Raw genomic sequence first — 15,977 nt, forward strand, 5'->3', positions numbered from 1 at the left:
TTGTTGGAAATTTCATTATTTATTTATTATCAAATATTTTAGGGCTCCACCGATGGTAGTCAGCGTATTTTAGATTCAAATCTTTACTGTGAAAAAGGGCCAAGTGTCTGAAAGTGCTTCGTAATCAGCAAAACTGGATTCATCTGCTGAAGCACTCTTTAGCCTCAGTCGTGACCATGACTGAATATTAAGCATCCAACAAGCGCTTTTAGATGAAACTTTGTTGAAATAATCCCCCAAACGTATAAATGACATGTGTTTTTCTTTATTTTGAAAATGGACCTCAGAGCTCAGAGAGAGGCCGCATTGATCTCCAATCATTAGGCTCATAGCCTGCTGAAATTGATCTACTACAGCAAATGAGCACCCAGCTTGAGTCAAACCATGGCACTAAGCAGAAGCTCGATACTGATGAGGAGGTGGACAGCAGGCAACTGCAGCCAGACCCCAGGGGTATGAAGCAGAGGGTCAGGAACAATTTGTTCCTTAGAATAACAAAAAAAAGGAAGTTACTATCACTATATTTAAAAAGCAGAAAGACAGCAAACTGTTTCTGCCAAAACCATTTAAACTTTGAGCGATATTATTAGTAATGCCAAATCTAACATTTTTTCTGGCCACGAGAAAAAACTACCATCTAGTTTTTTAGGTGGGAGAGCCGCACAAAAGAATTAATTGTTAAAAATGTGCAAATTTATTTCACCTAACATTTCACAGAGCCAAAGACAGGCCACGTTCTAATTCACTTTAGCCACTTTATGTGTGTGTGTGAGGTACTTTATGTGTGTGAGGTACTTTATGTGTGTGTGAGGTACTTTATGTGTGTGTGAGGTACTTTGTGTGTGTGTGAGGTACTTTATATGTGTGTGTGAGGTACTTTGTGTGTGTGTGAGGTTCTTTCTGTGTGTGAGGTACTTACAGTACTCCATGCCCAGGATGACGTCTCTGAAGTACAAGCGCGCCTGCTCCTCTGACAGAGGCTCGTCTGTTGGCACCTCCATCACCGGACTATGAATCCACACAGGCAGCCGGCAGAGAACACAAACAGACACACAAACATCGTGGCAGACAAATCCACAGATCATGTGTTTTAGCTGTTTCCTGAATAGCGTCGGAATCCAAATGTGAAGACGTTCAAATGGGATCCAGATGTAAACATTATGATCATAGACTGTCTACAGCAAACAGTAAATCACACCCAAGAGCAACAAAGCAAATCTAGAATAGTTACTACATTTCTTAATCAATTATATATGAGCTGGTGACAAATGTACAGTGTGATATATGACGTATTTAATAAAGGCAGAGCTTCTTCACAAAACAGCTACTCTGTGGAACAAATCTCGATTTTTTTTTCTCTCTCTCAGGCTTTCTCCGAGTCACTTTTCATATGTGAACAACCAGCTCAGTCTTTGTGCATCATCCATTTACAAAATCAATATCTGTTTTCATCTTAATAAAGCTTTGCTGTGCAGCTCTCAGTAAAAACGACCATAAAGAGGAATCACCAGCTCATCGCTCCTCACACCAGGATAAACACGGACTCTCCCAACGAACCAAAGTCGGGTTTTTTTGTTCTTAAAAACTCAGCCTCAGCAAACACGGTGCTGTACACTCATTTACTTGTGTGTTTTGACCACAGGCCAATAATTTGTTTATCGCAAATAATCTTCCTTTTCTGCCTGCTTTCTGCCAGCGAGCTGACTCCGTTACTGAGTATACTCCAGTGAGCCAGTAAGAATGAAGATTATGTAATTATGCCGATGATGTATGTTTATACAGAAATGTTGTACTGTGGTATAAATCATTTTGTGTACATCAATCACAGAGTCAACAAATACACCCTAAACTATGTCCTTTTATGGTGTTAGAAAACTACATTTGAGCACATTTTTGCTTAATAAATGACTTCAAAGATTAATCCACTGTCTAAATTCACTGTGGATTAACAAACATATTGTCAGTTTGAAGACTAAACCCATTGAAGCCAGTCCATCACTTTGCAATCTTAAGTCCTTATTAGTTGTAGTGGTGCTGTTTTTTAAGCTATAAATACAGCATCAGTTTAATCCAGTACAGCAGTAACACTACTAACACGTCTACTACAGTGCTGCCCGTTTATTATCATACCCTCGGTCCAGGATGGAATTATGACTACATCCGGGATATTCCAATAAGCGAGCTGCAACATCTCTTTGATGAGCCCTAATAAATGTCAGACAGTGTGTGAACAACTCAGTGAAGCAGATCTCAGGTGAGCAGCTAATCGACAAACAAACAAACACACTGTCTTCCGCGGCTGACTGAGGTGTGATGATCTGCCAAGCGTGACCGACGCTCGGCCCGTGAGCCGTAACGATCGGCCGACCAGGACTTTAAACGGGCAAAAGTTATTCCTGGAATCAATTACATTATTATGACATTATTCTATGACAATAAACGGGCTGTTTTACTACAGGTTCTACAGGAAACGATTCGATATTTTAGGATTATAAACGGGATATTCTATAAAGCTGTATGACATTAAGGGGGCAGTGCGGTATTATGTTTTTAGAGAATCAAAGGGGGGTCCAAAATCTCATTAGCCACCTTCGATGGTTCTGGTTAAATTCATTCACTGAAACTCTGGTGTCCAAGCTGCAGCGAATGCAACTATGATTTCCGAGTTGTTGCCTTCTTAATTTGGGGGATTTGCAGCAATTACGTTATTGATCACGTTTCTAATCATTCATGGAACTACAAAAACATGACATCGGGCAGCCGTGTAACAATTAACTGTATGTGAAGATTCTCAAGTCATCCAGGTCATCATGGTTATTCTCGTAGTTTAATCATAGCAACTGGACTTGCTTGAGTTCCTTGAAGACGTTCCACCTCTCATCCAAGAGGCTTCATCAGCTCTGACTGACTAGATGGGAGTTCCAGATACTAGTATCCATAAGGAGACATTAACACCTGAGTTTCGGTTTCAATTGGGGGTTGTTGCTCCTCTTCCTCGTTATGCGATTGTTAATGGCTCCTTCAAGGAACTCAAGCAAGTCCAGTTGCTACGATGAAAGAACATTTAACTGTACCATAAGTTGGTGTAGTAAAATTAGCACCACACATGGACAGATTGAAATCAGAAATAAACTGGATCTGTTGCTTATGGCTGAACTTTTCCTATCAAATACTCCTCTTGTCGGCTGTTTTGGTCACCCAGATAACCAAAAGGTAACGCATTAGTCTATGCACGTCAGACAGTTATTGATATAAAAATACACATCCAAGGCATATCAGTATTTGAATCCCGAATTCTCACATTACCGTAGTTTTTATTGACCATCCGCAGAATTAACTTCTTGAAGCAGCAGTTACGTGTTTTCGAGTTATGAAAACATTTCTGGAGGGACCCCTGCCAGCCGCATTAGTAGCCGTGATAATAACAGCCGTAGCACTTAAACTACATCTTATGTATGAAAGCAAAATAGCTTTTAGATTTACTACATGAATACTACATCCATATCTTATAGTAGCTACAGTAATAGCTCTATTAATCAGATCACAATCTCTATCATCTCTCTCCCAGAGGCACTTCACTTATACAAGCAAACAAATAGGTCCTGTCTTTTTATAAAAAGCAGAATATGACTTATGCGCGCACATATGTGAATAATACCAGCCCCCCCCCTCCCACCTACATCCGCTTATCATAACAAAAGGTCTCGCATCATTAGATCATCGCAATTTTTTCTTTTTTTTTTAGCGGTGTAGGAAGGAACGACTCATGCATCGGGAGCCGAAACACTTAAAGGGCTGGCTGCCACTGGTAATAACTGTGAAAACCTAAGAACATTATGAATCCCTTTGAAGCCTGAGACGGAACAAACACCCGCACTGTGTCAGCCTGGAGTCGTGAGGCAGAACGAGACTGAAGGCAGGAATGCAGAAACGAGGAGGTGAAGGTAGAGGATGAGCTTTAAATTATTCAAAAGTAAAAAAGGACATGCTCTCTACTCACCCCTTGCGCATCAGCTCAAACACTGTTTGGAAAAAAAAAAAAAAGAGGAGGGAGAAGGAAATAGGAACACGTAAGACCAGATATTTTATTCATTCATTCATTCATTCAGCTGGGTTTGACCACCCCAGCTTCACATCAGTCATCTTCACTGGCTCATAAAGAGTTTGAAGCTGCACAATAACAAGCGTCCTAGCAGTGACCTGGAATTGCCAGTGGAAGGTTTTCTGCATAATGTGTGTGCCCCGAGGTGGTGTGGAGGGATCAGAATTCTGAATAAATTATACGAGCACTTGTTAGTGGCATATGTGTCAAGAGCCCAAGGCAGAGAAAGAAAGAGGGCAGAAGTGGGGCGTCAGGATTTGGACAAAGAAAACATGTCGCGCATACCCATATGAAGGTTGTCCTCCGATGGGTCGTCCAGCACCTGCAACATTAACATAACCAGCATGAAGAGAGAATATCCACAGAAGGTACAGGTGGTTGTGAACTAAACACATGCATTCAAAACATATAATGCTTCCACTTTCTCTGGATTATTTAAAAAGCTGACAGCGTGCATTCAGGACCAACACCGTGCAGAATCTAAACGTCTGCTCCTCCTTTGCCTTCTCTTTATTCTCACATGAAAGCTGCTTGTAATTCCCAACAGCTAGGACGCCGCTGAGAGCTGTAATTTAAAACACCAGCTTGGCATGATTGGTGCAAATTGACATCTCTGCAGTCGACACTTGACCGGGTTCAGGACTGGATGTGCCTGATACCAGGGCCCAGGGGCAGGAGTGGGCTGCCGGGCCCCTTTAGCTCCATTTCCACTGGTGCTCGGTTCAATTTTTTTTGTAATGGAAGAACACACTGATTTGCACTGATTACGCTGCAGCCATTTTATCGCCCACTGTCCAAATTGCAGAGGTTTAAAAGTAATTGGACACACGGCTGAGAAACGTTAAAGTTGTGTGTTTCACAGATGCCCACATAGAGTTGTCATCTAGAATTAGTTGTCTGTCAATGTGAGCAGTACAATGCGACCACGCAAGATAATGAGACCACAGAAAAGCTGTCAAAAAGTGTATTTGATTTGCCACAGGTGTGCCCAGGAATACAGGATAATAGCTCTGTTTCCATGTAATTGTCAAGTAAATGTGAAGCAAACTTTTGAAAAAAAGAATAAAAAATGTGATTTAGGTTTGTCTCCATTAACTACGTGGAAGCAAAAAGTCTGACTCCCTGCATGTAGACTTTGGGTATCAGCCCGTCACTGGCTGCTCCAGTCAGTCCGAACACACTGAAAATGTTCAGCTTTGCAGAGGATTTGCTTCGTGCAGTGAGGAAGCCCCCCCTAGTTTTTTCCAGCTGATTATCCACCTTAATGACGGTGCTTGTCTCTCTGCGTCTAAACACACCTCAAAGAAGCATAAAAATATTTTTTGCAAGGACTTATTTATTTTTTCATTAATTTTGCTGTTTCAAAAAGCTTTATGTAAACCAACAAAGTATCAAACCGTGCATACAAATAATGTCTCTACGGCTGCACAGCAAGTCAAGGATGCTTCCTGAAATGCATGTTTCAAACACAAGACTTGTTGACCAGATCCTCATAGAGTTCACCACGGGAGGTACATCACTGTTAAACCTTTAAAACAACAGAAAGGTAAGGCTGCAGCTCATAAAAACATCCAAAAAGAAACTGGCAGAGCTGGGAAGCAAAGTTTTGTGGATGAAAGAGCAAAAGTTGACAAAAAATATGGAAATTAAATTTGAAGGGAATGAAAGGAACAGTTCATGAGTTATTGTAGCAAAACTATTTGTAAATGTGTACAGAGAGTTGTGTGTCTGTATCTCAATGTGTGTGTCTATAGGGAGATTTGTCGATGCGTACAAAGATATTAATAGATGAAAAGTCTAAGGATTTGGCTACAAGTGCTGGAAACACAGACAAATCAACAGTTACAAGTCCAGCGGGCCTCACAATTGTCTGTATTTTTACACATGACTTTTGCTTCACTTCATTCATATCTGTAACTTCAGGGTGTCTTTGCCCTGAGCTCAGGCTCACAGGCTCGTTCATTCTGGCTGCGTGCCGCTCTGCACCTCAGTAGTTATGCTTCCTGCATCCTCAAGAGTCTTTGAGGCTGGTACATGTGAACAAGTTAAATTTGCTGAGTTTGTGGGTCGCTGAGCAAAAACTTTCATGATGGCTTGCAGGTGGCACAACTACCAAGGTACAGAGCAGCAGAATGAACGAGCCTGTGAGCCTGAGCTCAGGACACAGAAACCCTCAAGTTACAGATACGAATCTCTCAGAAGAGAAGCAAATGTCATATTTAGAAGGACAGCCAATGGTGAGGCCTGTTTGACTTGTAGCTGGTGATTTGTCTGTATTTCCAGCACTGGTAGCCAAATCCTTAGACTTTTCATCTATTATTATCTTTGCATGCATTTACAGATCTTTCTACACATCACAGACACACACATTGAGATACAGACACACGACTCTCCGTACACATTTACAAACAGTTTTGCTGCAATAAGACCCCCACACATGAGCCAAAGCACCACAAACAAGGTGGTGCTTTTGTCACAGCCTGCTATGGTTGCCAGTGGATCTGACACAACTGAATTGATTTGCCAGCAGAAGCAGCAGGGCGGATGCAGACGTGTACATTTTGTTTGCTCCAGAGAATGTTGTTCAGTCTGACAGCTGTTACGGTTGCGTTGTGAATAATGCATTTGCCAGGTTTTGAGCAGAAGAAAGAGCAAATCCGTCTTGTGATAAAATCAGTAACATGCAAAATGGCTTCAGTGTTATTCTGGGTTGTTTTTCTTTTTCTATATTTGCAGGTTTTCGTGTTTTTCTTTCAGCACCTTTCTTTCTTTATGCGTTGGTAATTATGAATGAAAGCTCTGAAAGGATTTTGGGAGCAAATTTCCAAGGCTCATGTCGGCGTAGAGACCCTTTCAGAGAAATCCATCAGAGGAGCAAAATGTCAAGAGATGATGAGACGGGTGACGTACGTGGCAGCATCCTGTAAGGAACATTTTTGCTGTCGTTCAACAGGCAGCCGATTAATACCGTGTCCAGGGATAATGTCACTAAACGCAGATTTTTATGGTTGATCTCGTGCCAATGCGTCGGTTGAAACACAAGCGTGGGGGAGCAGTTTCTATACCACACGATGTATTACTAGTCCTGTGCAAAGAGGGCTTAAAGGTCCATTCTTTCACTTAATATCAAGCCTCAAAGGAGATATTTCCACAAATGTTTAATTATATCCACACAAACTGCTTGACATAGAGTAAGCAGGAGCTTTGTGGGCTGATAATCCAGCCTCAGCCAGGTTAATGAAAACAGGCCTTCCCACTGGACTGCACAGCTTAGGCGACCGCTCACAGCCTCCAGAAAGCACCTGGAGCCTAAATGCAACATCCTGGTGAATTTAAATGAGCGTGGCAAAGTGTCTGCCAAGGACACACCGCGCTGAGGGAACAAGCGCAGGACGTCACTACTAAAGCAACTGACACGTTAGTTTTAACAGACCTTGAAACTGTCAGTGTGTAAATGTTTGCCAACACATAAATAAAAACCGGTCCTTCTGCGACACACGCTGTGTTTCTGTTTTTGTTCCCAGTCAAAGCACAAAACCTTATAAACAGTAAATGAACTGCTGATGTTGTGTGCAAAAAGCAGCCCATTAGAAGCTTAGTCATTTTATGTGAAGCCGCTGATTATTGCAGTGACTAAGATGCATTAAAAGGGTACCTTGACTTTTGGGGAAATGACATAAATCGAGCATGGGATTTAAATGGAAACGTCTACTCTCAGAACGTCTGAACGCGGCGGTGAGAACGAGGTCGCTTTGACTGTCTCTTCCCAACCATCTGTGACAAATGACCATATCACTTTCATCAGTTTTAATCTGTTCCACTCAGCGTGGGCTTTAATGTTTCAAAACGAAACAGAGAGTCTATCCATAATTAGATGGACTGGACCGCAGTCTCACAGGAATCAGTTGGACACATCTAATGAATGCCATCCCGACCCAGGCACAGCCCATTTAAATGGATGAACAGAGACGGACAGAGATGCAGAGGAGGGAAGCAGGTCTTCCTATCCCCACATTATAAGAGCGTTTGTGTGTTCTCTGCTAGAGCGAGCACACAGGAGCAGAAGTACTCCACTTTCACTTAAAAAACTCTACATTTCTGGCACACACACTTCACCCAAGACAAGCCAGACTGCTTTCCTACCGACTGGCTGCCCGAGCCGAACTCCCGAGCCCGCCGCCGGTGCCCCCGCCATCTGGCCGCGACTGAAAAAACACTCTGATGGTATCACAGGGGAGCGGCGTGCACCTTGAGTCACGTCTTCAAAATTGGCTATCATCTCTCCAAACAACCGCCTCTGCAGATCCTGAGAGTCGATCCATCTTCAAAACTTCCAAACTCAGTTTGAACTTCAACAATCCATTTACTGGGTGGAAGCTTTTGTTTTTCCAAACATCATAAGCGTGATAAATGTGCTGGAGGGTAAACCCATCACAGTTTGCCCACCCGCTTCCTGGCAGGCTTATGCACCTTTTTCATTTGACAAACCGATTGGACATAAATGCACACAGCAAGGACGGTTATCAGACGATGGAGTGGTAAAGGGTAATCTGAGCAAAGTGGATTTTAAACCTGCTGTGAATGTCCACCTGCTACTATCCCATATGAAGTGGCACATTTTTTTACTCGTGCAAGAAATCTCTTGTTTTCATTTAGATTTAAATATCAACCAAATGGAACAGCAAGTGTAGAAAGCATGATTCACTGAGGAGGTGTGTATCTACAAAATTAGTTCTGGCGAATCCTATAATACAGAACGTGGAGGTGCTACCGGGATAAACTGAATCGGAACGCCAACCACCGTCATGTAGACAAATATGGCCCGACACTGGATCACAGAACATCCACTCACATACGCAGACATTGTAAACGGTCTTGTTTTTTTTTTTATTTAAACCCACATTTCCACATAGCTCTGTGTTCATATATGAATCAACCAGAACTTTATTCATTCCTATAGGACAGGGGTGTCCAATCCTGGTCCTCGAGGGCCACAGTCCTGCATGTTTTAGGGTTAAAAGCAGTTTATCCAAGTATGCTTTAACATTTTCAATGCAACATACTTATGAAGAGAGACATCTTTGAATTTTAGAGACATTAACTCTCACGGTTAATACAAAAAAAAAAAAAAAAAAAGAATGGACTAAAATTTGAATGCTTTCCAATATTAATGTATCACTAAATCCGAATAGTACTAAATCTAATGGTACCAGTTCCAATAGGACTACTGCATGGGTTGGCCTCTGAATGCAAGCGCAGCAACCATTTACTTTTCTGTTCTCAACGATAACCCAAACACTGAGAACCCCTTACCTCCACCAGCTTTACAATGTTGATATGGTCCAGTTTTTTAAGGATGGCAATCTCTTGGTAGACCCTCTCCAGGGGTCCTAAGATCTTGGGCTGCTCTCCTTGGGCTGCCTTTGGTCCTCTTGGGGGTGGGCGACCTGCAGACCACCACACAGACACAAGGCTACGGTTAGTCTTGCTGGTATTTTCTATATATCTATCACGTTGGAGAATGGAACAATTGTTTTACTGTCTTTATAAATGTATCTGATGTGTCTTAGCATTCACTGCCATAGTCTTAATATCTGCTCATCTTTACATACCAAATATGTAACGCACCTGCAGACCAGCACAGAAGATTTCACTTACTAGGAGATGCCTCATAGCCGTGTGCTGACTGTCGGGCCTCGCCTGTAACTGCATGTACTGTTAGATAAATGGCATTGAGCCCAACCTGACACACCTTCGTGGTGTTAATTTGTACTTGAGATTACTGGTTAACATCCGTTGTAAACACTTAGACAGACAGTGAATTGCGTGAGTGTCTCATCTGACGCCGTGGCTCATTCATCTTTGCACCAGTTTGCGGTGCTGCTATTAGATAACAGACGATGATGGAGGTCTATAAAAAAAATCCTTTCTTCTGCTCTTACCTACTTCACTTTCTTTTATTGCATTTGTTATTACTATCTAAAACTATCCTCGGTTTTCCTTTGCTTTCCTGTTCAACAGAATACAACAGAAAGAAAGAAAGAAAGAGGACTTACGTGGAAAACCACACTGCTTCATTAGCTTCTTCTTGGACACCACCTTCATGGCCTGGGGAGGTGAAAAGGGATTTATACAGTGAATTAATACTCCAAATGAGAATGAGCTAGATTTGCAAGCACAATTACAGAAAAAACAAAATTTAAAAAAATCTAAGTTTAGATGTAGAGAAGTTGCATAACATCCCAACGCGGGGAACGTAAGGTCGTTATAGCTGACCTTAAATAACTCAACAGAACACCCTGAAGATTTAACTGGGAACTCTATCGCTGATGCAACCTTCAGCAGCGTTAACACGAGCATTCATCAAAGCGGGAGACATGAAAGTTGTTTTTATTATCTGTGCTATTCCCCCTCGTAAAAGGTCAGGAGACTATCTGAACATATGAGACTGAGGCCGTTCAATCTTTCATGAAAAAACACAAGGATAATCCACAAGTGTGTGTGTGTGTGTGTGTGTGTGTGTGTGTGTGTGTGTGCGCGCCTCAGTGGGAGCAAACTGAAAGTAATAATGTCCTCCTGCTACAAGGACCTGGTCATGCAAATGAAGAAGAGAGGAAAAATAATATAACATTCACGGCATGTGGGACATTTCCCCCACCACGCTGTCTGTCAGAATGTCAATGTGATTTCATTGATTAGTAATTCATGATAAGGTGGAGCATTTTGCAAACCGCAAACTGTGTCGCTGATGTACAGCTCGGTGGTGTCTTTTTTAAAAACACTGTGGTCGCCATGACTGTGACTGTGCAGAAAAACCAGGTTTGGCAAAGAAAGCAGATCCTCCCCTGTACACAGTTTCCATGGTGTGCTCGCCTGCTTGCTTGTGTGTGTGTGTGCTGACTTGTGGGAGGGTGGTTAACGTGGGGAAATGAAGCATCTCTTAGGCACACAGTCATCAGACGGTTAAAAATCGTCCAGCGACGATCAGAATTCCTGCAGCTTTCGGTTGAAAAGCTCGCGTCTTTATAAAGGCACGAACAATTGGAGCTCTGGTGGATGGCTTCCTTTACAAACGCTGCATTCTGCCTGCGTAGGTTGGCGCACCATTTATTTCACCAAACTCGAAATCAAGGACGACTGTATTTTGCTTTTTCGACGAAACACGGCAGTAACTGTGCAAAACACAACGACACACACACAATCAAAATGAACCGGTTGAAAATCAATGTCATGCTGACGAGGTTCTGTGTGTGTGTGGTGCTGATCAAAGGCAGCAAAGAGTGCCACAGCAGCAGCGACGACGTTTAGTGGGAGGTGGAGGATAAGACGGTTCAAGTGTGATTTAAGGTATTGTTCCCTCGCTGCACCACCGAGGTCCTCCGTGAAGTCTTCATCGCTCTAATCTGTGGACCGGCAAGTAAACAAGACTTGTGTGCAGCGGCGTGTGCTCGGAGATGAAATCAGAAAATGTTATACTCAAAGCATAAAGGTTGAATCAGGTAACCTTTACCGAGCGTTGACAGCAGAACTGGATTGAGCTCCAGGGCGAAAATAAAGCTGTGGTTCTGTATTGACCGCCGCTCTGCTCAGTCTGTGTGCAACATGTGCTCGTCCAATTACACGGCTGAGGTGGATTTCAGCTAGTTTAGTGGTGATTGGATTAAACTAAAATTAATGTACTAACACCCATCATGTACATGGAATATTACATTTAAAAAAAAGGTAGAAATTATAGACGATCCTTCAGACTTTTTGGGGTTTTAAGCAGGAGCTGTCAGAAAAGCATTCATAGCGACGTCGCTTTGTGATCCTTCGATGTCGGCTCTTCCTATCATTGGATTGTTCACCCACTAATAGGGAACGTGAGCTGGGTTTAGACCGTCATGAGACAGGTTAGTTTTACCCTACTGATGATGAGTTGTTGCAATAGTAATCCTGCCCAGTACGAGAGGAACCGCAGGAGCTGCCTAAAGTTATAATCCTTGATGATTCAATTCAATTCAGATAACTTTATTCATCCTCCAGGGGTAATTCAAAAGCTCACTGAGTATTTAATATAAAGACATCAAACAACAGACCACGTCATAAATATCACATTATATTACATGGGATGAATTCTGGAGAGTCGTGAGTTCCAAACTAAAGATTTAAGTTTCTGTGGTTACAGATGGTAGCAAAAGGTTTGTTTCAGCACATTTGATTTTCTCAGACATAAAACAGAAGAGTTCAGTGTTCAGTTCACAGAACAGCTTATTTTTTAAAATAAAGACGGCAGGTATTTTAAACCCTGAACTCAATATCCAAAATGGAGCCGCGGTCAAACTTAGCTCGTTCGTAGAGGAAGTGAAGAGGCTGATGAGATGAAATTACAAACACAGAGCGATGTGCTGGATCATTTCCTGCAAACTCACTGTGTACTTAGTGGTGAACTCCACCACTGTCAGTGAAACCTGTTTCCCAAAGAGGCTGTTCCAAGAAAAATCACCAGCGCTTCCACAGAATAAGCGTTACAGCTTTTTACCATTTCAAGACACAAACTCGCAAAGTCGAGTTCTGGAGAAACAGCCCAACCGTTGTCGGAATTAGAAATTAGAGCGAACTTTGTCTGCTGAGCGATGTTTATTAGGACAGTAAGAGAGTGAGACAGCAAAGGGGGGAGACCCTGCAGCAAACTGTCATGAGCGGGAATCGAACTCACGAACCCCGCGCCGGAGAACTACAGCCCCTGTTCATGAGTATTTCTATATTGTCTACCTTTGTATTTGTTGCTTATTGTTTATTGCTTTTATTGCTTTTTTGCTTTTATCCTGTGAAGCGTCTTTGAGTTCTTGAAAAGCGCGATACAAATAAAATGAATTATTATTATTATTACTACCATTATTATTATTATCATCATTATCATTATTATTATTATTATTATTATTAATATTATTATTATTATGGGTCGCCCGCTCAACCAGGTGAGCTACAGGGGCGCCCCGAAAGTTCAATTTTTGATTATTTGTTTAATAAAACTGAAAAATAACTGGAATCAACAAGTAGAACATTTTTCCAAGTGTCCACAGGTGTGACCAGCACTGGAACGAAATGGTGTCTGTGTATAAACACAGTCTGCAGTTCAGCCAAAAAGCGAGGAAGCTGAGTCACTAATTAGGAAATATCACTATTTTAAGCTTCGTTTGAAACTTGAAGATTTATCTCTTTGTTTGTTTGTTTGTTTCTTGTGTCATAAATGATGTCATTTTGGTGATTTCTTTAGAAAACAGCAGCCTTTGTAACCAGCTGGTAGGTTTTCAGGTTCAGAAGGTTGAATTCCTTACGCTACCAATTTAAAACGAGTTAAGTGAATATGTCATGAGTTAAGTTTGCTTTGGCCCCTAAAACATGATAAATAACATAATCACAGCTGGACGTCTGCCAGTCTGTCATAGTTTGGGGTTTCGGCTGAAGTTGTTTCCTGTGGACGCCGTCGCTTCACTTCCTGCCTTTGAGCTTTTCCCACCAGTTTTTTTTGTGCAACCTGTGCGTCATTAGTCAATCAGTCCTTTGTGTATTTCTGGTCCGGCATCGTCTCTTTTTTTCAGTTGTCAGATCAGCTGTGTTCTTCCCATCTGTTGCTTTGTGCTTAGTTTTCTGAACCTTTTGTTCGCACCTTGGACTCGACTTGTGTTTTGTTGCCTCCTGCCTCCCTCTCTGCTGAACGCTCCCAAAGTGAGCGAGTCAGAAAACATTTCATCACCACAACTTTTTTTTTTTACCCTTGTTGGACTACGGAGACGTGCTTTTGATGAACACTCCTGATCAGTTTGTAAAGAAATTGGATTCTGTTTACCACTGTTCTTTGCCTTTTGTTACTGGTTGCAGCTATCATGTACATCACTGCTCCTTATACGCTGCCACACATTGTCCATCTTTGTATGTTCACAGACTCTCTCACTGGCTGACTTTCATTTACAAATCTATTCTTGGACTTCTGCCTCCATATTTGCGTTCACACATGTGCAGAAACCTCTCAGGACATCATACAGTCGCAGGTCGAGAGAGTCAGAACCGAACTGGGCAAAAAGGCTTTTACATTTTCTGCCCCGTCTTCCTGGAACGATGTGCAAAAGGATTTGAAATTGACACATCTTGTATCTCTGAGGAAATTTAAGACGATTACAGAGAAATAAGCAAAACTGGATCTTGCGACTGAACTGTGTAATCATGTAATCCCACTCTTGTTTTTCTGTAGTGTGTAAACTCTATTTTATTTGGGTTTTGTGTGTTTGCTGTAATCCGTGTTGCGCTGCCCTCTGAGCCAGGTCACTCTTGAAAAAGAGGTTTTAAATCTCAATGGGTTTTTTTTTTTTACCTGGTTAAATAAAGGACATTGATTGATTGATTGATTGTAATTATACAACGCAGGATGCTGCAGCCAGCATACGAGAAATGTCCTCCAACACTCACTTGGACCAAATTTTACTGTAAAGTCAAAAAAATGGGGCATTTTCATCCACTGTAAAACTGACCACTGCTGCATCATCAACCCACAGATTCATCAGTATCTTCCTAAAGACGCAACTAAACTTTATGTTCCTAAATACAATAGAGCCCGTCATGGTCAGTCCTGTTCAGATAGGATCTCTCCCGTCTATGGTATGTGTGTGATGCTTGTGCATATTGTACGTGGGCTCACACTGCAGACGCTCTGCATGCAAAAAATCCAATCAGTTTTATGAGAAGCCAATTCCGATTGCCAGGAAATAGAATCACCCTTCCACGCCGCCATTACTCATCTTCTCCTCCTCTCCTGATTCCTGTCGCTGTTATTTCAGATGCGTCTGTCATTGGAGCCAGTTTGCAGTAACCCACAGTCTGTCCCGGAAGATAACATTTTCTATCAGTGTCAACAATCGGCGTCAAACAGGAGAGCGCTCCCACACAGGCTGAAACAAAAACTAAATGTAGATACGTGTGCAGTAAAAAAAAGAGAGCTCTCTGTACCTACAGACACCTAGAAACACTGGAGATAGACGGAAGGAAGGCAGAAAAAAAGTTTTCATTCATTTTCAAGATTCTGAGTCATCCCGACAAGGCGAAGGCTCCGTTTAAACCTGGATTCTCTTGTACCGGGACGCCCTCCTGTTTACGTATGTTGATGTACTACTACTGTGCTTTCCCGGTGATATTTTTATAAAGAAACATGCTTTGAAGGGCATGTTTTTCCTGGAGTTGGTACATTTATGTAAGGCACACGAGCGGGCTGCAGATGGTGGGCGTGCAATGTAGAGGAGTTAGTCAGGAGCCCATCCAAATGTTTTAACCAAAAAATAAAAATCACAAAAGAAAATCCGATTCATGTGCGTTTCCATCCACCGATGTTGAAGTGGATATTTTTTGAGCATCAATCGTCCAGAGAGCACAAAAGGGTGACATCATTAAAAGAGTGCCAATAAAGCAAAATAGAAAAGAAAAAATGTCATGTCTCTTCTCATAAATACATTTTCTTGACCTCTATGGAAAACATCATGAGGTCAAGGAAAGATGTGAAGGAGAATTAAGGATGACAAGATAACTGTGGTGCTACAAGAATCCATACAGTTAAGAAAGGCAGCGTTTCCTCAACGTTCAGAGAATCTGAGCAGCTCTTATGATGCTGTCACTCACATACTTCTGGGTCATTTTACTGTGAGGGAACTTCCTGACTTCCTCAGACCTGGTGTTTTTTCTGACGATATTTTCATCTGCAGGAGGTCCAGTGATGTTTCAGTCACATGCTTTACATACATCATGATTTAATCACAAAGTTGGTCCCAATTGTACGGAAGCCGAGAGCGGTCATGGCCGCACATTTTTTTAAACGCCATTTTCCCGAGATAACGGGATAATTATC

General features: G+C 42.0%; 1 protein-coding gene across 1 annotated transcript in view; it reads right to left on the reverse strand.

Annotated features, from left to right (window-relative positions):
• Positions 1-15,977, reverse strand: part of camkk1a (calcium/calmodulin-dependent protein kinase kinase 1, alpha a) — a 76,661-nt gene that overhangs the window by 19,535 nt on the left and 41,149 nt on the right. Inside the window, exons 5-9 of the mRNA XM_008299267.1 lie at positions 10,159-10,210; positions 9,416-9,549; positions 4,388-4,424; positions 4,001-4,022; positions 920-1,008 (exon numbers count right to left, since the gene is read on the reverse strand). Of these exons, the coding sequence (XP_008297489.1) occupies positions 920-1,008; positions 4,001-4,022; positions 4,388-4,424; positions 9,416-9,549; positions 10,159-10,210 (334 nt within the window). The remainder of the gene's footprint in view (positions 1-919; positions 1,009-4,000; positions 4,023-4,387; positions 4,425-9,415; positions 9,550-10,158; positions 10,211-15,977) is intronic.

The sequence above is a fragment of the Stegastes partitus genome, unplaced genomic scaffold (assembly GCF_000690725.1).
Source record: "Stegastes partitus isolate 25-593 unplaced genomic scaffold, Stegastes_partitus-1.0.2 Scaffold1397, whole genome shotgun sequence".
NCBI lineage: Eukaryota > Metazoa > Chordata > Actinopteri > Pomacentridae > Stegastes > Stegastes partitus.